This window comes from Zootoca vivipara, chromosome Z2, assembly GCF_965207765.1.
Source record: "Zootoca vivipara chromosome Z2, rZooViv2.hap1.1, whole genome shotgun sequence".
Taxonomy (NCBI): Eukaryota; Metazoa; Chordata; class Lepidosauria; order Squamata; family Lacertidae; genus Zootoca; species Zootoca vivipara.
The window spans coordinates 25,889,050-25,911,976 of record NC_142585.1 but is presented as its reverse complement, the minus strand read 5'-3'; the positions used below and the strand labels follow the sequence as shown (position 1 = coordinate 25,911,976).

At 44.3% G+C, this 22,927-nt stretch overlaps 1 protein-coding gene and 1 long non-coding RNA gene across 2 annotated transcripts in view; one reads left to right on the top strand and one right to left on the bottom strand.

Moving 5' to 3' along the window:
- CHRDL1 (chordin like 1) overlaps nucleotides 1-18,604 on the top strand; it is a 50,063-nt gene extending 31,459 nt beyond the window's left edge. Inside the window, exons 8-12 of the mRNA XM_060270531.2 lie at nucleotides 1,322-1,496; nucleotides 8,068-8,262; nucleotides 8,511-8,678; nucleotides 10,252-10,341; nucleotides 14,316-18,604. Coding sequence (XP_060126514.1) covers nucleotides 1,322-1,496; nucleotides 8,068-8,262; nucleotides 8,511-8,678; nucleotides 10,252-10,341; nucleotides 14,316-14,446 — 759 coding nt within the window. The 3' untranslated portion in view covers nucleotides 14,447-18,604. The remainder of the gene's footprint in view (nucleotides 1-1,321; nucleotides 1,497-8,067; nucleotides 8,263-8,510; nucleotides 8,679-10,251; nucleotides 10,342-14,315) is intronic.
- Nucleotides 1-22,927, bottom strand: part of LOC118084301 (uncharacterized) — a 41,760-nt gene that overhangs the window by 2,502 nt on the left and 16,331 nt on the right. The window lies entirely within an intron of this gene.

The following is a 22,927-nucleotide window of genomic DNA, read 5'->3' as shown; positions in this document are numbered from 1 at the left end:
CCGAATGGGTGGGGTATAAATAATAAAATTATCATCATCATCATCATCATTATCATCATCATTATCATTATTACAAATCTAGGTATGCTTGCTGAAACAAAAATGTTTTTAGCATGCACCAAAAAGAGTACAGTGAAGACATGCTGTTTATGAACCTATTTCCATTTAACATCTTGATGTTGTTAGACTCCAATTCCCATTAGCCCCAGCCAGCATCGATCCTTGTGCAAAGCCCAAGGAGCTCAGATTGTACCCAGTCTTTATCAGACATTTGTTATGATTTGTTTGCTGGGAGGTTTTTCAACAAAGCACATTCATCCAACATTCATCCTGATTTACTGAAGTGGCATTTAAACTTCTTCCCATTAGTCCTTAGTTAATCCCACACTTCTCAATGCCTTTTCCCATTACTTTCCTAACTGCAAAGTCTGTTTCTTTTGTGGAATGGGTTTGTCATGCTAGGGCAACTGAGCACATTAATCCACTTTAAATGCACAAGCCTAAAGTTCCTTCCTGCAAAATACCAACAGTCTGGAGGCACCCATGGACAGAGCTACCCTCCTGGAATGTGGTCCTGACAACAGGGGCTTCATAACGGAGGTCAAAAGATTGTTCCTCTTAAACAGATCACTGGCAGATCCAAGGGCGTACCCACCACGGGGCAAGTTAGGGCAGCTGCCCTACTCTAGAAGCAGGGCTGGTGGGCAGAGGCGGAGCCCAGCCCGGCGGAGCGCGAGTTCTCCATTCCCACCGCGCTGCGCAGCACCCTCCCTCCAGCTCCCCGTCGCGCCCTCAGGCAAGGCCAAGCGCAGCGGGGAACCAGGGAGCGCGGCGCGGTGGGCGGAAACGCTGAACTCGCGCTCCGCTGGGCTGGGCTCCGCCTCCGCCCACCAGCCCTGCTTCTAGGGAGGGGCACAGCCCGGCGGAGCGCGAGTTCGCCGTTCCCGGACACTTTGTGGCCCCTCCCCTTCCGTGCCTTGGCCCCTCCCCTTGCCCCCCCTAGTTTTGATCCTGGGTACGCCCATGGGCAGATCACTGGCTCCCCCCAAACAAGCTCAACAACTTTGGCTCCCCTAAAAAAAGTTCAACAGTGTTGGCCTGCATCCCCAAGAAACATGGCTGTCCTTCCTAAAAAAAAAGCTCAACAACAACTTTGACCTGAACCTCAAAAAGGGCGTAGGTCACTGCCAGTTTTTAACTCTATGAGGTAGATCGCAGTGTCTTGGGAGTTTGCCACCCCTGCTCTAAAACCTTCAGTCTCATGAAGCTCTCCTATTCCTTTTCTCAGAGGGCTTTCCCCTCCCCTCTCTCTTTCATGCAGAGGCACTCTCCTCATCGCTCCCATTATGACCCTCCACCCAGCAATTCCCGACAGGCAGCCAACATTCCACGGGTGCCTGGTGGCAGAAGTAACAGAGGAGCCCTGCCGGATATGCAACAGGCCTCTGGGACAATTGTACAGATTGTCCTCAACAGCAAACAGAAGCATGGGCGAGGTAAGGGGAATGTAATGTCTTGTTGTTGTTTTGTAATTGTCTTCTTCTTAGAGGGTTTGGAGGAAAGAACCCAGCACCACTTACACACAACTCAGAAGGCCCCAGATTCAAGTCTGTGGCTGGAAGGGCTCCTAGGCAATCTCTGGGATTCCTGCACATTTTATGGAGCTTCTACAAACACCTTTGGTAGCTTGCTTTTGCTGACTAGTGAAAGCATTTTTATTTCCCCAACTTTTTTATTTTAATCATTTTTTTTCTCTCATCAGCATGCCATGCTGCACTTTTACCTGGAAAGTTTCAGGGAAGGATGGGGTCCTGAGCTAGGTGTAGCTAAGAGTGACTTACACTGGTCAGGAGTGGTGCCTTGTTATTGTCAAACATCAGCCAGCATTTTATTATAATGGAATGTTTGTTCTCCAGGTGCAGGGGGGGGACTTTAATTTTAGTATATTTATTGTTTTGCTTACATTCATATCCAACATTTTTCCATCATAGAACCCAAAGCATGTGGTACCCAGTAGTCAAACGCCCAGGCACTGACTAGACCAAGGGAGCATCTGCTTCGCATGCAGAAGGTTCCATGTTTAATCCCCAGCATCTCTAGGTAGAATTTGGAATGCCCTCTGCATAAAGGGATGCAGGTGGCACTGTGGTCTAAACCACTGAGCCTTGGGCTTGCTAATAGGAAGGTTGGTGGTTCGAATCCCCGCAATGGGGTGAGCTCCTGTTGCTCAGTCCCTGCTCCTGCCAACCTAGCAGTTTGAAAGCACGTCATAGTGCAAGTAGATAAATAGGTACCGCTCCAGCGGGAAGGTAAACGGAGCTCCCGTGCGCTGCTCTGGTTTCGCCAGAAGCGGCTTAGTCATGCTGGCCACATGACCCGGAAAAACTGTCTGCGGACAGTTTAGGCTCCCTCAGCCTGTAAAGCAAGATGAGCGCCGCAACCCCAGAGTCGTCTGCAACTGGAATTAACTGTCAGGGGTCCTTTACCTATTTTACCTCTTTACCTCTTTACCTTTTTACCTCTGCATGAAATCAGTGTGGACAATACTGAGCCAGAGGGACCAATGAATCTGAATCAGTATAAGGCAGCTACCTATGTTCCTATGCTATGCCTCTTCCAATGTGTGCAGCTTCAGCAAGGTGGCAGGATTCATACAGTACTGCTGCAGAAATACATGTGAAATGACTGGAGGCCGTTTCGGACCATCATCAGCCAGAGGTCCTGTGTATCAAGTGGAGAGCAGGCCCACATGCATGTGCATCCCATGTGCTTGATTCCAGCAGTTTATCCACCCTTTTATGGGGGAAGAATTTGCAGGGAGTAGACACAAACCCCATCAGATTTATGCCCAAACAAATACTGTGTCATGTGTTACCTAATAAATGCATTCTTGTTGTTGTTTGTTGAGCATCATCAGTGTGCATGGCACTTTACAAAGAATAAGAGGGCAGGTCCCTGCCTCTAGGAGCTTGCAATCTAAATTTCAGCAGGGGGGGGGGAATAAGATGGAAGTAGGGCTAGATAGGGATATAAATTTCTACCCCACCCCACCCCCCCAGTTACATGGGCATAAGCTTGTTTAAAGTTAGGGAGGATGAAGCATTCTCTTTCTGGTTTTTCAGATATTTTCATTCCTAAGTCTGTTGCATATCATTTCTGCATGAATCTGCTACTTTAAAACAACAACTCTGCATTAAAATTGGTATTTCAGTATGTACTTTTTGAAGAATCTTCACAAAAATATGCATTTATAACCCTGTTTTATCCTAAAACTTGCATTTTTACATGCACCTTAGTACACCTAGGAATGAAGGAGAAATTTGATTCTGTTTTGCATTTAAAGGCAGAGCCACCAAATTTGCACTTTCTTAAGCAATATACAAACCGGAAAAAAACTGTCCTCCAAAATGCACACTTCTTCAAATTTTGCATTATATTAGGGGTAACAGTTCTGCAAAAGATGTGTATATTTGGTAAAATTGAATGCAAATATGTGTATCTTCAAATGAATTCACACTAAACTCCTGGTGAATTTTCATGAGGACATTTGAAAAAGAATTCACAAACTGATATGGAAATATAGTGAACTGAATTTAAGGCTGGAAAAATGAGAAAGTGAAAGAAAGCCAAATAAACAGGTTCATAAGAATGTAAGATGAGCCTTGTAGACCAGCCCAGTGGCCCATCTGGTCCAGCATCCGATTCTCACAGTGGCCAGCCAGATGCCTGCAGGGAGCCTGCAAACTGGACATGAGCAGAACAGTAACTCTCTCCACCTGCAGTTCCCAGAAACTGGTATCCATCCATTTCTAACTGTGTCACAGGATAACCACATTCCAATCTGTATATTAGTTTGCAAGGTCCAGATCAGAAGTCATGCAGAATGAATTCTGCAAGCATCCTTAGTTATAGCAGAGCAAGGGCAGCCAAAGTGGTGCCCTCTAGATGTTGGACAGTGCCTTTCATCTGCCCTGACCATTGGCCATGCTGGATGAAGCAGATGGAATTGGAATATCAACCAACTGTCTGGAGGGAGCCATATTGGCTATCCCTGCAGTAAAATATGCAGACTAAATGATTGTGCCAAAACTTTAATCACACACACACACACACACACACACAGCAGAACCCTCCCCCAACTTATGCATAGGATTTCGCACTAGTGATTGTGTGAATGATCCCAGAGGTTTGCAAAGTGAAACCCAAAAGGGTAGTAGAAAGGTTTTGAAGTAGAAAAAGCAGTTCTGCACAAAGCCAACAGTCCATGGGCTCTTAAAAGTGGCCTGCAATATGGTAAAAGCCTTTGATTTATGGCCAGCTAATCTTTCAAGGTATTAACTAACTGAAGGAATGTTGGCTATAGAGTCTATTATCCACCTGAACAATCATGGAATAACATTCAGCTCAGGCCGATGTTTCATGTTGGATCTCAAAGCAAGAAATCCCCGCCCGCTGCAATGTCTCCGACCTCCAGTTCACACACGAAGATATCATCAAAGCAATTTCTAACTGATTTGCTTCAGTACATAAAAAGCCTCCAAATGAATAGCACATTTCCCATGCACGGTACCACATCAATGGGGGGGCAGTTTTCGGGGGCTTGTATGTGCTTCTCACAGAGTCCAAGGTTACACACACACACACACACACACCCCCGATGGAAGCAAGAATGCTGATGAGGTCTTTTCCTTTTGTTCTATGCAATTAGTGTGAGTGTTATTAATTAACTGGAGAGGTAACTTCAAAAAGGTCATGGGCATGAATGCCATAGGATTCGAGGTTCTTATGGCCCATTGTAAATGCAGACAAAGGGCTCCGCTTTCTACAGGCACCCACCATCTCTAGCAAGAGAAGGGCATGCCAACATCAGTGATCCCTCTTCCTCCCCACTTCCAACAATGATTTTTGGAAGTTGCCCAAAATCTTGTTTTTTTTAAAAAATGCAGGCATCTGTGCTGGCGTATTTGTAGAACAGGGAATCCAAATAGCAGCAGTAATAGTGGTTGAGATGTCAGATTTTACCTGAGAACTAATATTGAAAAAGAGGGACGGGGGGTCCAAAGTAAGACTGCAGCCACACCCCTAATTTAGGAACATACAAGGGGAAGGTAAAAAGCTAACTGCAAGATAAGGATGTCAAATAATTTCAAGGAAAATAGAAATGGTAGTGGAGATTACTAATGTTTATTTATTCATGTCCAGAACAGAAATCAAACCAATGAATACGATTAGTATTCACTGTTGTTGCTGCTACTGCTTCTTCTTTCAATCTGCAAATGATACATCATTGATTATGTATTGTCCTCGTTTGCATTGCATTTCCTTTGCATGGAAATGAACGGAATGGAATAACACCATAATTGACATATTGAATTGAATAAATTATGTAAGTTACATACTTATGCCACAGAAGAATGTGAGATAAATAGCATAATTTCTGGTGAACTGTTGAACTGCAGCATAGTAGAAACAGTTCTGCTAGTGGTGAATATAGGGCAGAATGGGAAATGATGCCTTCTTACATCCCTTGTGTCAGACTACATCCTTCGGATGCAGAAGCTTCCCGGCATCTCCAGGTTTGAGGGTGAAAGAAAGACCCCTATCTGAAACCCTGGAGAGTCACTGCTAGTCAGTGTTGAAAAATTGTGGGCCAGGTTGACCAATGATCTGGTTTTGAAAAAGGCAGTTTTCTATGGTTATTTGGTGGTGATAGAATGTATAGAGTCTTTTGAGACTTTTGATAAGAGTCTTTTGGGACTTTTTTAAAGTGGTCACCTCTAGCTGGCAGAGACATGGAGGCAGCCGTATCAGTCAACAAGTGAACAATTGCATGAGGCTTGCTATTAAGCCCGTGCAAATAGATCAGACATATTGCTATCTACTGACTGGTTGGCTACTTCATCCAGGGGAAAGAGGGGATAGAACGTCTCATTGGGTGAGAGGCTCCCCTTTGAAGTCACGGTCTTATTATCACACATTTGGCGCCAAACGACACAACTCCAGATTCCTGAAATACCAAATCAATGACCATGAAGTTCATTGCAGATGTTTAGAAAGGTCTGAAAGGCACATTTGGATGCCAGCCAGACAAATTGGTTACTCGGCTTGGGTTTGTAGACTTCTCACAGCAAGATGTGCATGGCTTTTTCAAGTCCTAATGCAAAAAGTATTGCTTTAATTATTATTATTTAAATAGAGACACATTTAGGTTGCAGTCCTACACATGCTTGGGCTGCAATCCCAGCCATACTTACCTGGCAGATAACCACATTGAATTCAGTGGGACTTACTTCTGAGTAGACATGCTTAGGTTTGCAACCTTACTTGAGAATATTTAGTGAGTCTTACATTTGAGTAGGCATGCACAAGACTGCAGTATTTATGGATCTCCTAAACACACATGCATACTGTATGTGTTTAGAATCAGGGGTCAGCAAACCTTTTCAGCAGGGGGCCGGTCCACTGTCCCTCAGACCTTGTGGGGGGCCGGACTATATTTTTTTTGGGGGGGTGAACGAATTCCTATGCCCTACAAATAACCCAGAGATGCATTTTAAATAAAAGCACACATTCTACTCATGTAAAAACACCAGGGAGGTCCCACAAATAACCCAGAGATGCATTGTAAATAAAGGGACATATTCTACTCATGTAAAAACACACTGATTCCCGGACCTTCCGCGGGCTAGATTGAGAAGGCGATTGGGCCACATCCGGCCCCCAAGCCTTAGTTTGCCTACCCTACTGTATTAAGCATTGGAAGCTAAACATGCCTTTAAGATTACTAGTGACATATAAAACTGCAGCAAAATGTTGCTGTGTACCTCCTCACCTCCTGACAGGAGTGCTCCTGTTTGGAATCCCAACCTGTCGGCCATGTTAGAGGCTCAGACAGGGCATTTGCCTCCCCCACCCCACCGACTTTCAGCATTACAGTACTTGGCTATTGAGCATGCTGAGTTCTCAATGGTCTGTTGTGCATTTTGTTTGTTTTTAAACAGTTGCACCATTGGCTTTTTATTTGCAGACCATAATATGTAAAGGATGTGTACAATTGTGAAGAGATAATGGGAGGCAGATTAAGAGTATTTGGCTAAAAATTGTAGGAGAGGGAAACAAGGTTGACCTTAATGCTATAGACCACTGAGCAAGACTGAAGACTTGGAGCAGATTACCAAACATTCAAAAATGAGAGATATAAGTAGTCATAGGAGGCTTCAGCTGCCCCAGTATCTGTTGGAACTCAAACTCTGCCAAGAATGTAAGGTCAAACAAATTCCTCAATTGCCTCGCTGACTATTTCATTTCCCAGAAGGTAAAAGAAGCAGCAAGGGGGTCTTGGACCTGGTCCTCACCAACAAGAAGGAACTTATCAACGAAGTGGAAGTACAGGGAATCTTGGGAGGAAGTGATCATGTCCTTCTAGGTTTCATTATACAGTGGCAAGGGAAAGTGGAGTGGAGTGAGACAAGCACTCTGGACTTTAAGAAGGCTGATTTCAAAAAGCTTTTAAGGGACTATTGGTTGAGATTCCATGGTCAGAAATGCTCCAAGAGAAGGGAATCCAAGAGGGATTGGAGCTTCTTAAAGGTGAAATATTGAAGGCACCAAGGCAGTCAATTCTAACAAGAAAGAAAAGTGGAAGGCATTTAAAGAAACCAGTGTGGTTGCAGCTTAAAGATGAGCTGAGATTTAAGAAGGGCATGTATAAGAAACAGAAGAATGGGGAAATCACGAAGGAAGAGTATACACAAGCAGCCAACAGTTGAAGGAAGAAGGTTTCTCAAAAACAAGTCATGCAAGACAAAACTCATTTCTCTTTTTTGATAGAATTAGAAGCTTGTTGGATCAGGAGAATGCTGTGGATGCAGTGTACAGTATCTTGATTTCAGCAAGGCTTTTGATAAAGTGCCACACAATATTCTTGTGGTGAAGTGGGTAAAATATGGGCTGGAAAATGTTCCATGGTTTTTGAGTAACTAGTGGGCAAGGTTGTGGCTACTGTATCCCTTTTGCAGCTATATAAGTTCTACTTGTTTTGTCCTCCCCCCTTTTTTTTCATCACAGTTTGTGTTTCCAATGGAAAAACCTACTCCCATGGAGAATCCTGGCACCCTAACCTTCGGTCCTACGGAATCGTGGAGTGTGTGTTGTGCACCTGCAACGTCACCAAGCAAGAATGCAAAAAAATTAATTGCCCCGATCAATATCCTTGCAAGCATCCAAGGAAAATTGAAGGGAAATGCTGTAAAGTCTGCCCAGGTATGGATAACAGGTTGCTTTGGGTTTAAAAGGGCAGCCCACAACCCCATTCTCAGACACTTGAGTCTTTTAGCATCTGTGGAACAGGGCACAGGGGAACAGCCACCACCTGACAGACATTTCAATCTAACCTAACCCTAACCTACAATGTAGGATTGTTGTGAGGCTAACAGGGGAATCCTTGGAGTAAACGAGAGAATAAAAGGTAATACGTAAAATATGAATGCATCAACCTATTTCCCTTATAGATGAAATTGGAAGTCAGAACCTTGACAGCAAAGAGTACTTCTGTGGTGAAGAGATGCTCCCTGTCTATGAAGCTGTTCTCTCTGAGGAAGGAGAAACCATACGCAAGATAGCACTGGAGACAGATCAACCACCGCAAGTCAAAATCCACATGTGGACCATTAGAAGAGGTGAGCTGAGAACATTCTCTTTCCATTATTAAGGCATGTGTTTCGGGGTGGGTGGGATGTATGGATCTGTGTTACAGCACAATCCCAACCATGCCTACTCAGAAGTTGTATTGAATTCAGTGAGGCTTACTCTCAAGCAAGTGGGTTTTGGACTTTAGCATTAAAGCAAGCAAAATGGAGTCAGGTATTTTTAAGAACTTAAAGCAGAACTTGGCAACCTGTGGTTCTCAGCCTTATTCTATGCAGATGGTAAGGAATGGGGGAATTGGGGGGAAATGGATAAAAGGAGTAGCAGAAAGTGAGGGAAGCTGAGAAGGTAGAGAGAGAAAGAGTGTGGCAGAAAGAGAGGCGAGGAACGGGAGTAGCAAAAGGAAGACATTTAAGACAATCCATTAAAGGGGGGGGGAATAAAACACTAAACAAGACAATATGCTAAGAAGTACCTCCCCAGAAGATTGCCGTGCCTATGTAGAACAAATTGAGAAAGGCATTCTATCAAGTATCTAGGTCAAAGTTCACCAACATAGTGCCAACAGACACCAGTGTGCCTGCCAGTACCTTCTATGATACCTTCAGAAGGTTTCCATAAATATCCCCTTAAAAATTCACATCAAAGGAGAGTCTGCTTGTTCTTCCTGCTCAGTTCCTCTTTGCACAGGCTCAGCCTCTCTTAAATTGAATATTGCCCCTTCAACTACCCATGTTTCATTTGATGCCCACCTTTCCATCTGTTCTAAGCAGAGAATAGGGGTAAAGAGCTTCTCTAAATGAACAAGCATGTTGGTGGCTCATGTAGGTGCTTTCTCCCCCTACTGATGTGGGGGGGACATGCCTGCAGCATTTTGTGACCCCCTCTTTAACAGAGATCAGCCATTACACTATGTCCCTTCAACATCCATCTGAGATAATTCCTGCACAGCAACAATTCTGTGATGGGTCCAAAACTATTGCCCTCTGGTCCAAAATTTTTGGAAACCCATGATCTAGGTTAATGTCTCCCCACTCCCCCTGCACCACCTCCAAATGTGATATAAAAACAAGTTTCTGCATCTGGCACTAAAATGAGTTGTGTCCCCTTAACAGACTAACCACTTTATTCTGACACAACTTTTCATGGGCAAACAAGGGTAGGCACTCTTCAAAGTCTACTTGGTTGTTGTTTGGTTGGCTTGTTGGTTTTTACAAGGTACACAGGGTTGTGTTGAACCCCTGTATGTTTTGACTTCTTTCTAACTTGTTAAAACATTTTAGCAGAAAATATGCAGACCTGCTCCCCCAGCCCACAATTGATAAGAGATTTGCTTTTAGTCAAGCCAGGGTGAGCTGAAGCTTTGTGGATAAAGCGAGGAAAGCCTGTTGTCAGATCTGTCTGTATGAGATGATTCTGTTTGACACTGGAGCAAATGGAAACATTTAAAGCCTATCAAAAATCCTGATAATTACTGGTGCCCAATTGCTGCACAATATGGTGCAGTTCGCGGGTGGTTCAAGCTGTGCGATCAAGTTGTGCAAGGCCTGGTGTCAAGAAGCAGAAGGTGGTTCTTGAGTGTACTCTTCTAACCATTTGCTGCAGGTATCCTGAGCCACTTTGACAAGGAAACAGTATCCAAGGATGAGTTCAGCGAACTACGCCACTTCAAGCAGATCACAAAGACCACATTGAGTAAGTCAAACACTTTCTTTGATTTTTCACCAAAACTTAGTTTTGAAGAAATATGTTATCCTACGCACACGCACACGCAAACACACAGACACACATTCCATACGCAGAACCTGGACCTTTATATCTTCAGTCTGAAGTAAGTCCCACTGATCTCAATGTGTGCGTAGGGTTACATCCTCAATTTACTAATTAGATTAACCGTGCCATAGTCCCTGAGAGGTTCGGATCTGATCGTTTTGGGACATAAAGCAAAATGATCATGACAGATGTTTATATAGGGTTGCCGTATTGCAAAAAGTGAAAATCTGGATGTATGGCAGCCCTCATTTATAAAATTATGCATGGCATGGAGAAAGTGGCTAGAGAAATGTTTTTTCTCCTTGTCTTGTTACAATAGAACTTGAAGCCGAATGCTGGGAAATTTAGGAATGACAAAAGCAAGTACTTCTCCATGTAGCGCATAGGTGAACTTTGGAACTCTCTTCCACAGGAAGCAGTGATGGCCACCATCTTGGATGATTTTTTAAAAAAAGTATTAGCCAAATTCATGGAGGAGAAGGTTATCAATGACTACTGGCTGTAGTGGAGATGCCACAGCCCACAGTTGAAGGCAGTAATGTGTCTGAATACCAGTTGCTGGAAATCACAGGAGGGGAAGGGTGATCTTGTGTTTGAATCCTGATTGCATGCCTCGCTGGTCACTGTGAGAACAGGATGATGGGTCATTGAGGATATCCAGAAGGCTCTTCTTGTGTGCTTATATGAACTAGCACATCAAGCAAATTAATTTTGCTTGCCAATGTCTTGATAAAGGGTGCTTCCACATTGTCACTATTTTGTGGGAGAAATTTAAGCATGTATCAGAACTTTAGATTTTCACAGTTAAAGACTTTGTCACCCTAGCAAAACAAAACCACTTTTTAAAAAAGAATCTGACTTTTTGCAGTTTAGAAAGTAAGACAGAAATGCATTAGAAAGTGTGAACAAATAATAGGAAGACCTATAAACACCCAGCAAGCAAGTCAGGATGTCCTTTGTCATATATTCACAAGGCAAACAAATCAGAATGGGTGCTTGATCTAGATGGGATATAATCTAACTTCCACAGAAGTTTTCTGCAAGCAAATCAAGATGGGTGCCAGTGCTGAAGCCTAGGGCCTCTAAATCTAAGGGGCTTCCGCGGCCCGCCCACCCACCCCCCAGCAGGCAGTTTCCCGTCTCCCAAAATTGCAAACCCAAGACTTCATGCAAGGGCAGGGCAGCTCGGGTCCAGCAACTATGAGACTCAGGGCCAGCCAGTGGGGGCCTATTTTTGGACCCATGTGCTAGGTCGTTTTCAGCAAAGCCCTTCAGAAATCAGGCCTGTTATTGAGTTCTTGTGCAAGTTTGTACAGCTCTCTTCTGGATTTTTTAAAGGAAAATTAGAAAATATTTTGATGAGGTTGAGAAAAAAGCATTTTGCACATTGAAAGTGACAAACATAGACCAACAAATTTTGATGAAGTTTTGGATGATTTTGCTATAAGGAAGGCTAGGGAAAGATATTTTTAGTCTTACTGTATTTGATGTTTGTAGTTTACTTCTTAATATGTATTTTAAAACTGACTGTTTAATGACAACAGTTTAATGGCTGTTTAACGACTGTTTAATGATAAAAGTGCCACACTGTCAGGTAACCATGATCATATTATTTACACTTCCCAGGCAATATAATTTGTAAACTCAATGTGTGTGTTTTTTTAAGAATAACATTACCACTTCATTTTCCTAAAAATTAATGCTTATTCCACAAAAGTTTTTACAAAGTTCAGTTATTGCAAAAGTTTTTCAGTGTCAGTTTTAACATTTATGCATTTTTTAAAATCACCATGGTATCCTATATAATAAAGTCCAAGTTGTCCCTGCGTCCAAGCTGTCCCGTGTGTCCCTGGGTCACTGCGCATGTGCCCCAGGGATACAGGGATTGGACAGCAGAGACTGCGCGCGCGCACTCTCCCCCCCCCCGCCTCCTCTAACCTCCGCTCCCGCCAGACACCGCCTCACTGCAGGGCACGTCAGGGAAGCGAGGGTGGAGGTCGGCGAAGGCCTCCTCACAACCCTCCCTGGCCGTGAGGAGCGGCGGTTGGAGGAGGCAGGGGGGGGGAAAGTGCGCGCGTCCTTCCTGTCGGCAGCTGGGGGAGAGGAATGGAGGAGGAGAACGCAGCGCTTTCTCCTCCTCCGTTCCTGTCCCCCTGCCACCGACAGCAAGGGCAGGTCCCAGGGTTCGGAGAAGCACTGCGCAAGCGCTTCCCCGAACCCTGGGATGTCTTCTTCCTGTCGGCGGCTGCGGGAGAGGAACGGAGGAGGAGAAGGCAGCGCTTTCTCCTCCTCCGTTCCTGTCCCCCTGCCGCCGACAGCAAGGAACAGGTCCCAGGGTTCGGAGAAGCGCTGCGCAAGCGCTTCTCCGAACCCCAGGATGTTCTAGCGCCTGTTATTAAACGGGCTGAAATACACTAGTTTAACAATAATATCTTATGTCCTTTAGAGGAGAAATTGTGAATTGCAGAATTTTAAATACCCGTCATCATCCTTGGCTTCACTCAATTTTGTTTATAACACTCTTCTATTTTCTTCTATTCGTGAGGGTGGGGGATTGGGAGGGGCCTCACAAGTGGAGTAGCCTAGGGCCTCATTTCATCTAAATCCGGCCCTGGTGGGTGCTCAATAAACAGGTTGTCTAGAGAAGCCCACAATCTGACCATACCAAGAAAATTTCCAAGGCTGCAACTTTTGAAAATATTCTGATCCTTATTTCATTTGTGTGAATCAAGGGGCTGTTTACATGATCAGTGGTACTAGACAATCAAACCCTTGATTCTTTTCAGCCTCTGATTTGTTTACATGTACGTGGAGTGAGTCAAAAGCTGAAGCCTACTGAAAGTCAAGAATGACTGGCAAAATTAAGCCTTCTTAACTGATCTCTTCCAGGAATTTCTGATATGTAGAAAGTGGGTGGGATACACAGTTCCCTAGAGCCAAATTGTAATCTGACCAGAGATAGTCAGCAAGAGCTAGAACACCCTAGAATTCCATGTCTGTGCCGCCAGATGCCTTTGCTCTCAAATTGCAATCTCTGGATTATTATTTTTTTGCTGTGTACAGAAGACCTTGGAGGTATCCAAATAGATTGCACTGAATGAGCATGATGCAAAAAGGAAAGCACCTGCCTCTGTCTATGCATTGCTTCATATGTTTCCACAGTTAGTTGTAGGAAAGAACAAATAGCAAACAGGATTTTCTCTGTTTTCTGTCTGTAGCCATTATTAATGCCTTTGAAACAAACCCACAAGAGATTTTATTCAAGGGCTTCCCAAATAATGCCTAGTTTGACATCAAGGCTACAGCAAAGAATAGCAAAGTAGGCATGTAAAGTTTACCATTGCACATACATCTCTCAGTCTCACTGCACTTCACAGTTCTAGAGCTGATGTTAGGCAACTGAATGGATGGACTGACTCCTTGAACCTTGTGGTTTGAGTCAATATGTAGTTATTTCATTGGTATTATATCTACAACAAAATGTTGCCGTGTGTTTCCTCACCTCTTAGCAGAAGTGCTGCTATTCAAGCTTCCAGACAGGCAGCCATGTCCTCCTCCAAAGATAACTATAGGTCACATCAACAGCGTACATTTCAAGCACATGGCTTCTCCCAAAGAATCCCAGAAACTGTAGTTTGTTAAGGGCACTGGGAACTGTAGCTCTATAAGGGGCGAACTACAGTTTCCATGATCTTTTGGGGGACTGTGCAATACTAATGTAAACCAGTGAGACCCAAATGTCTTTAGGATGACAATTCTCTTAGGAAAGACATGAACATATAGAGGCTCTTCCCATCAACCTTCTGGGGTTCAGGTGTGCTTCCATGTGATAAAAAGCTTCCCTGTGCTGTAACATATTTGTTTGAAGTGAAATATTTGTTTGTGCTTTGTTTTAGGCCAGTGGAAAATATTCAGTGAAGGAGAAGCTCAGATAAGTCAAATGTGTGAAGCTCGGGTGTGCAGGACAGAGCTGGAAGATTTGGTAAAAGTTTTGTACCTGGAGAAGTCTGAGAAGGACCACTGCTAAGAGAGAAACGCCAGAGAGCCAATGAAGGCATGGATCTGCAGCTGGACTGCGGGCTTAATCTGCTTCTCCTAAAAGCCCTAAAAGCCAAACTTATAATGCGAGTCAATATTCATCTCATGCCCAATGTAACCTGCTCCTTCATGTAGATCTGTCTCAGGCTTTTCAGTATCTCTCCAAAAGACTTAGGAGGCTGTGTTACTGGCAGGAGACAACAGGAGGGTTTAGCTTCGTGTAAAGGGCCGTGGCTTTACTGGTTTGGGAAAAATAATAATAGTAATTAGATCTGGCAAGCTTAATGATCAAGGAAAAGGCCTAACAACAAAAATGAAAATGTTCTTTATGCAGATCTGGAAATGACTCTGACAGCAATATTGGAGAGCTTGGAATATAAAGTGAGATTTCAAACTAACAGGTACCATGGCTTTTGGCACAGTGCCTCTGGGGCTAATGACACATTACATGTTAAAATGTACAATACTGCCTTGATGCAGGTCTTGTTTTGTTTCGTTTTAAGAGCAAAGCAGCTTCAAGAGTGGGGGCAGGCAGGCAGGCAGGAAAGGTGCTTATCCCTCATAAACACACATGTGGAAAACACCCACCCCTGCCCGGGTGGAAGTAGCTTGGAGAAATGATTTTAGACATCATCATCAAAAAATGGCTGGTGATGAAAGGGTTAAGCCAGATGCAGGGAACATTTTTCAGCTGAAGGGTTACATTTCCACATGCGCAACTTGCCATGGGCGGATGTGGTGATGGATGTGACTCTTACCTTCACAGAGTAGGCTCCAGTCCAGCCATGCTGCTTTCTGGGCCTGCATCTCTCTATCCAAGCAAGCCAAGGACATTTTTACAGTTCATGGGACATATTCCAGCCAGGCAACAGAACTGGAGGAGAGTGTAGGGCAGGGTGATGGGAGTGTAGCCTGAGGAGAGTTCCAAGGGACAGAGAGGCAGGGGCGGGGCATAATTTGCCTCTGGACCTGAGGTTCTCTGACCTTAGTTTAAGCACTCCCTGTCCCTTCCTCTGCTTCTCCACTCTTAACCTTGCTTTCCAAAAACTGGCATCAGGGTATTGTTGCGTGCATGAGCATGTAATGCCTAGTTTTCCTGTTCTGTTGAAATAGCAGACATTAGCACAAATTACTCTATTTTTCTACTAATTTGAAGGAAAGGCTCCCTTTTAAATCATTTTCACTCATTTCCAACTCGGTATAGGTAGCTCAAAGCTGTTTTCCAGTGGTCCCCTTTAGCATGCATTCTGGCCGCTAAGCAGCCTTAATGAAGTCATAATCCCTGGAGCACATGAAGAACTTTAAACTGTTTATGATGCTCTGCAGGGGTGGAGAAGAGGAAAAAAAGAAATGGTGCATTTTGTGAATGATTTTTTAAAGAGTAAATGGTAGACCAGGGGTCCCAATCCTATGCATTGGGTAGCTGGGAAATGAAGAGTTGCAGCTCCTTGACATACATGTTTCTGCTATTTAGTCTTTAAAAAATACATTCACGAAATTGCTAACTAGTATCATTAGGGAACCTTCCAGTCAACTGCTGTTTTTCCAGATTTTTCTGCATGTTTCCACATGGCATCATTGTCATTCCATTGCTATTCTGCAACATTGCAGTCATCAATACTACTTTTTCTTCTGTCACAAAATTTCCAGCATTTGTGGAATTTCTGGAACAGTTCTGCAATATCTGCACTGTGAGGAAGGTGTCATGCAATTTCCCAAATTCTTTTTTTTTGGGGGGGTGGGTTTCAGCAGTTTCTGTTTCCCGTATTTTCTCTATCCTTTTTGATACGGTGACACTAAATTAGAGGATAGCTCAGTCTGAAACAGTGAATTCAAGTACTGTAGTTCTTGCTGCCTATACTCCTAAATTCCCATAGAGTCAGAATTCCAAGTGTTATATACCATACCTACATCCACACAGACAGACACCCCAGCTGCAAAAAGCCTCTCAGTAACTTGTATTTCTGCTCATAATTCTGAGATTTACTGGTTGGTGGAACAAGAGAATGGAAGAGGTGTGGCTACAGGCACAGAACTTTTCTCAGTGTGAAAACATGATATCAACCTCCAAAGAACAATGACAAGTGACCAATCTGGCAGTCTGCTACAATTTCACTCCAGAAAGAAAACAAGAAGTAACAGTAGGTATAGTGCTGTAAACAGTATTTCTGGAAGAGCTCCCAGTTTGGCCTGGGGAAGGAAGCATCATTTCTTGCCAGAACTGCAGGCCACATTCCCACCAATCCTTTTAACTATACCAGTTCCTGCTTCATGCATTCAGCTACACCAGGCATGTCCAACAGGCAGATCATGATCTACCGGTAGATCACTGGACGTCTGCGGTAGTTCACTGGTAGATCATTGGTTCCCCCCAAAGAAGCGGAACAACTGTGGCTCCCCTAAAAAAAACCTGAACATTTTATCTCCTCCCTGCAAAAATTCAACAACTTTGACCCGAACCCCCCCCCCCCAATGGACCTTCCTCCTTCCTAAAAAAAAAGCTCAAGAACTTTGACCTGAACCCCAAAAAAGGGGGTAGATCACAGCCAGTTTTTAACTCTGTGAGTAGATTGAAGCCTCTTGGGAGTTGGCCACCCCTGAGCTATGCTAATGGCTTTACTGCTATATCATTTGCACACATGGCTTTCTAAGCAACCTCCTTGCCATCAGCTTCTGTCCATTATTTGACACCATGTAAAACGGAAGGTATGAGCTGATGAATATTTTAGGTTTGGTTCAGTTCAGGAAGGTAGCGCTCAGCAAAACTGGCAAATGCCACAGCAAGGAAGGGGCCCTACCTTAGTGGTAGAACTCACACTTTATTCCAAGTTTAGTCCCTGGGTTCAGGCTCCAGGTAAGACTGGACTGGGTGGGACTCCTGCTTGAATCTGTGGAGAGTCATTGCCAAGGGATAGACAATGTGGAGCCCACCAGATGCTATTGGACTGCAGCTCCCATCACCCCTCAACTAGCATGGCCTATGGTCAGGGATGTGGAAGCTGTAGTCCAGCAACCTGTCTTGCCCTTGTTGTAGAGGATACTGAACTTGATGGTTTGACTCGGCAGAAGGCACCTTCCTGTGTCACAGTAAAGTTACAGCAACAGCTGGTGCACATTTGAAGTCTGCTGTGTGGGCTGTCATAGCCGAAGGCCTACTTTGTCAGGTGCAATGCTGGAGTTGTATCCAACACCCCACCTCCCCTTCCTCCGCTTCTCCCCATACACACACAAAGACTGTTCCAGAGGAGCCCCCCCAAAAAACCCTCTGGAACAGATTTTGCATGAGGGAGTTGTAGCAGGGAGGAGAGGAAGGGGAAGTTATGTTGTGAAGTGGTAGTTGTTTTGTGAACAGAAGAGAAGCGTTGGATTTCAGGCCCGGCTCTACGTAGACCCCCGGTGGCGCAGGGCACCATGGCGCCGGCCCACCAGGAGGGCGCCGCGAGCTGCGCCCGCCCGCTGGCCGGCCGGTCCGCCGGTCCGCTGCGCGTGGCGCCCATCTGCCCACCGCGCTGGGGAACGGGGCGGGAGGGCGCCGGAGAGATCGCGCTGTGCCTGCCCGCCTGCCGCGCAGCAGTGCCGCGCCCACCCGCCCACCGCGCTGGGAAACGGGGCGGAAGGGCGCCGGAGAGATCCGGCACACCATGGCGACAGGGGCGCTTAAGACGGCGCTGTTGGATTTAGGCCCACCACAGCCAGAGTGGTCTACAAAGTGATTCTTCCCAGACACTGAAGTATAAATCTGGAGCATCAAACACATCTCTCAGTGGAAACTTAACGAGCACTTAGGCCTAATTATTAGCAGATAAGGTGTGGTATACCTATTTCTGGAGTATACCACTGTGAAGTGGGACGTTCATGGAAAGTGTACAGTACTTATTTTTTATTTTTGAAAGAAAAGTGAATTACTTTCTGTATTTGTGACAAGAAAGGTGGGGTTCAGACTGTGTATTTATTTGTATGATAACAACTTTTAAAGGAAAAGGAAGCACCAATATAGTGAGTTTGCTTAAGATTAACAAATATACACCATAGCCTGGGTTTAGGTTGGGCTTCTCCCCACCCACTTCCCAAGACACATACTTGTAACCATTATTTATGTATTTGTTCTATCACTTTTATAAGTTAATAAACTTGAAGTTGTTCCAAACAGGAAAGTTTCTTTGGGGATGGGCCTAACGTGCAATTTCATTGTCTTAGACAGTTGCCATTTTGTAAAGCAGTCTTTGACACAAAAGAGGCAACACATATTCTAATCTTGACGGTTTCTCAGAACCAACACCTACTTAATGTATTCTTTGTCTGCAGAATGAGCCAAACATTTTCCATTATCTATCCTGGTCTTTCCTCTAAGGAACTGAGGGAGACATGCATAACTTCCCCCTCTGTTTGGTCATCACCACAACGCCATGAGCCATATTAGTCACTGACTGCTGGTGACCAATGAAAGGCAAGCTGGGTTTGGTTTATTGAATTTATGAATCGCTTCCCACAACAAAAGTCCCAAAGTGATTTACAACAGGAATGTAAAACAGTAATAAATATACATAAACATATTGAAACATAACCGGAGTAAATCATCCATTCATTGATGCTACCCAAATATGTGGAAAAACAACAACATATTCGCTGGGTACCAAATGATAAATAAAGTTGATGCCAGATGACCTCCTTGGGTAGAGCATTCTGTAGATGGGTTACTAATATAGAGAAGGCCTGTTCTCTCAGTTTTACTCACCAGACCTCCCTGAAGGGCCTCAGTTGATGATATCAGGGTCTAGGAAAGTTCATATGGGGAAAGGCGATGTCAGGTACCAGGGCCCAGAGCCATAGAAGGTCAAAAACAGCTGTTTGAACTGGGTCCAACAAAATCAGCAGTCAGTGCAGTCAGGCTAGAACTTGTGCCTTCTTGTCTCAATTAACAATAAAACTAGCACCTCTTGCACTTGCTGTAGTTCCTGAACTGTCTTCAAAGGCAGCCCCACAAACAATGCAGTGCAGTGCAGTAGTCATCATCATCAACACTTGATTTGCATTCAACAGACCATTTAATTTTATAAAAATCGACAATTACTAAAAGTAATAAAAGTACACATTAATACAACTGAAAAACACAGAATCATAATGCTGTGTGTGTGTGTGTGTGTGTGTGTGTGTGTGTGTGTGTGTGTGTGTGTGGATGAGAGAGAGAGAGAGAGAGAGAGAGAGAGAGAGAGAGAGAGAGAGAGAGATAATAGATATAAAAACAATAATATAACAATAATTTATTATTTGTACCCCACCCATCCTGCTGGGTTTCCCCAGCCACTCTGGGCAGCTTCCAACAAGATTAAAATACATTAAAAAGTCACATATTAAAAACTTCCCTAAACAGGGCTGCCTTCAGATGTTTGATAGATAGATAGATAGATAGATAGATAGATAGATAGATAGATAGATAGATAGATGATAGATATAGATACAGATGATAGATAAATAGATTAGATATAGAGTCATAAGTGGCTTAGTAAGGATGGACGTAGTCAAAAACTTTGCCACTTGCCCCATGACTGGAGCTCTGGAGCAAACTGACCATAAGAGACTCAGAAGAGTGGCCATGCAGTGACTGTATAATGGGATCTATTAGGTCTTTCCTAACTCCTTGCCAGAAAAGGACATGGAAGATAGACTCCATCTCAACATTGTTACAAGGGCAGCATCTATAGTTCCTTGGGTACCTACCTTCTAACAAATTGGAAGGAATTTGCCAAAAATAAAACCTTCCTACATTCAGGGATACATAGTTTACCATCCCAAATATGGCAATCAATCTCTGCTTCTGCTTCTGCTTCTTCTCTTCATTGGCGATCACTTGTAGCCAAGTAAGATTGTCTTCCATAAACACGGTTTATTCTGGACCCACACATCCTTCCACAGTGAGTACATTGGTTTCGAGGCGGGAGTTGATCACGGTGTGGATTTGCCACATCCACTGGGGGAAGCAGGATCCCTGTGCAATTCCTTGGGGCGCTTGGAAATCTATATCCAGAAAGCCTCTGTTAAACAATTGATTTGGCACCCTTTAGAACCCGAGTTAATAGGTAAGAAGGTGAAAAACCCTTGAAGTGACCTTTTGCACCACAGCCTTCAGCCAATGTGATTCAAAAGAACAGAACATTAACTTAAAATAGGGTAACCAGACTTCCCTGTTTCCTGGGGACAGTCCCCAGATTTGCGAATAAGTCCCCGGACAAATTCCATCCCCGGAATGTCTGCAGATTTCATCTAATGTCCCCGGGAAACGCAGCAGCGGCAGTCTCAGCAGCCTAGAGCAGTTGGATCTGGCTGGCTTCAGGAGCTGCTTGGAAGTCCCCATATGATGGTGGTGCAGGGGCTCTAAGATGCAGCTTCTGGGCTGCCTCCACCTTCCTTGACCCCAGCAACTAAGCTGTGAAAGGAGGCTTCATGCTGCCTATCAGAGCTCGTGTGCAAGCAGGAGGGGGCAGGGATATCTCAATTAGGCAACAGGAAGCCTCCCTTCCCCGCCCCCTCCTGCTTGCATGCAAGTACTAATGGGATTGGGGGTGCTCTGATGGGAAGGGAGGCATCGTGCTGCCTGAGAGATCCCTGCCCCCTCCTGCTTTCATGCAAGTAGGAGTTGGGATGGGGCTGCTCCAAAAGGCAGTGTGAAGCCTCGCTTCCCAGCTGAGGGATCCTTGCCCTCTCCTGCTTGCACACAAGTAGGAATGGGATTGGGGCTGCTCCGATGGGAAGGGAGGCATCGCACTGCCTGAGCCTCGCCGCCACCGCTCTTGGCCCTCCTTCTCTGCCTTCCATGCCTGACCCACCGCGCACCACTTCCCCACCACCACCACCGAACCAACAACTCAAGGGCTGCTCAGGCTCATGGAGAAAGGAGACAGAAGCCTCAGAAGAAGGGAAAACATGGTGGTTGAGGTCAAGGTGGCTGCCACCCCTCTGCCACTGCCATCGCTGCAGCATCAACATCCCGAACATGTACCGGTAGTATGTATGTATGCATGTATGCATGTATGTATGCATGTATGCATGTATGCATGTGTGCATGTATGCATGTATGCATGTATTTAAAGTGTCCCCGGATTCATTGAAAAAAATATGGTAACCTTACCTTAGAAGCCAAGGCATTAGGAGTAAACACAAGATAGCAGCAAAGCCAAAAAATGAATAGAATAAATCCATGCTAGGCACTTTAAAGAGTTCAGGCTGGCTTCCAGATTAAGGGTGGCTCAAGTGGCATGCCTTGAAATGTTGAATATTAACCTTAAGGGGGTGGAGTTTTAGTTCCTTTGAATGAATGCTTAAAATCAGGAAACCAAGTTTGTGCCCCAAAAATAATATTTGGCTTTATAAACCTGGATAGCTACTGGAAGAAATTTCCCATCCTTTTAGAAAATTGTTTTTGTTCCACGTTGGTCCTGGCATATTTCCCCCATACCCTCCACCCTTACAGTTTCATGAAACCATATGCCCAGATATTTATTGGAGGAAACTTGTTCAATTCTATTGTGCCCCATACAATCAAAGAATCTGAATTTCCTCTATGTAAACAAACAAACAAAAAAGTACTTTGGTTTCGGAATAGTTACCGTAACTGTTAATATATTGTTCTTACAATACGTATTTATAATTGCAATTTAGTGCTAATTTCCGTGTTATTTGCAAACAGATTGTTCTGAAAACAAGTAACACAGAAATAAGAGCTAAACGTGCCCTATACAGTATTGTGCTATATTTCCAGAAGTGGCTTTTAAGCTGTGTTTTATACTCAAATATAATGCAGAAATTAACTGTTTGAGAAACATCAGGGAAATGGAATAAACTGCTGTGTGAATGCAGCCAATGACAGCAGATGTCACTTAACCCAGCATCCTTGCTTTTTAACCCAATTTAGCAGCAGGACTAAATATGGAGTCAAATAGGTAGGAATAATACATAGTATGGTCCTTCATGAGTACTCCTCCATGCTGAAAACAACCATACAGAACCTCCATTTACTTTGAATGAAAAGCTAGAAAGTCAAGGGGAGAGGTTTATCTGAAAGTGCTTCCTCCCATAATGACCTGCCTGTTGGAAGTGCTACCACCCTCTGTGGTTCAAGGGGTGGTGACACATGAGAGGGCATTCTCCATGGTGACTCCCCATTTCTTGAATGGATGCTTCTTGGGCCATCACCATATGCTTTTTCAATGATTGGTCAAGACACACATATTTGCCCAGGCCTTTGTTTGCATAGGTGTTTCCTATCTTCCTATATTCCTGTGCATGGCTGAGCACTGCAGTTCTGTCCCCCTGTTTTGTTATCTTCCTATTGGTGGTGTTTGTAGTTTTACTTTATTATTTTAAATGAACATTGTGCTTATTTTAAGTGTGATGTTTCTGTAAGTCAGAGACCCAGGGACCATTTGATGAAGGCTGGGCTATAACTATGTATGTATGTATGTATGTATGTACT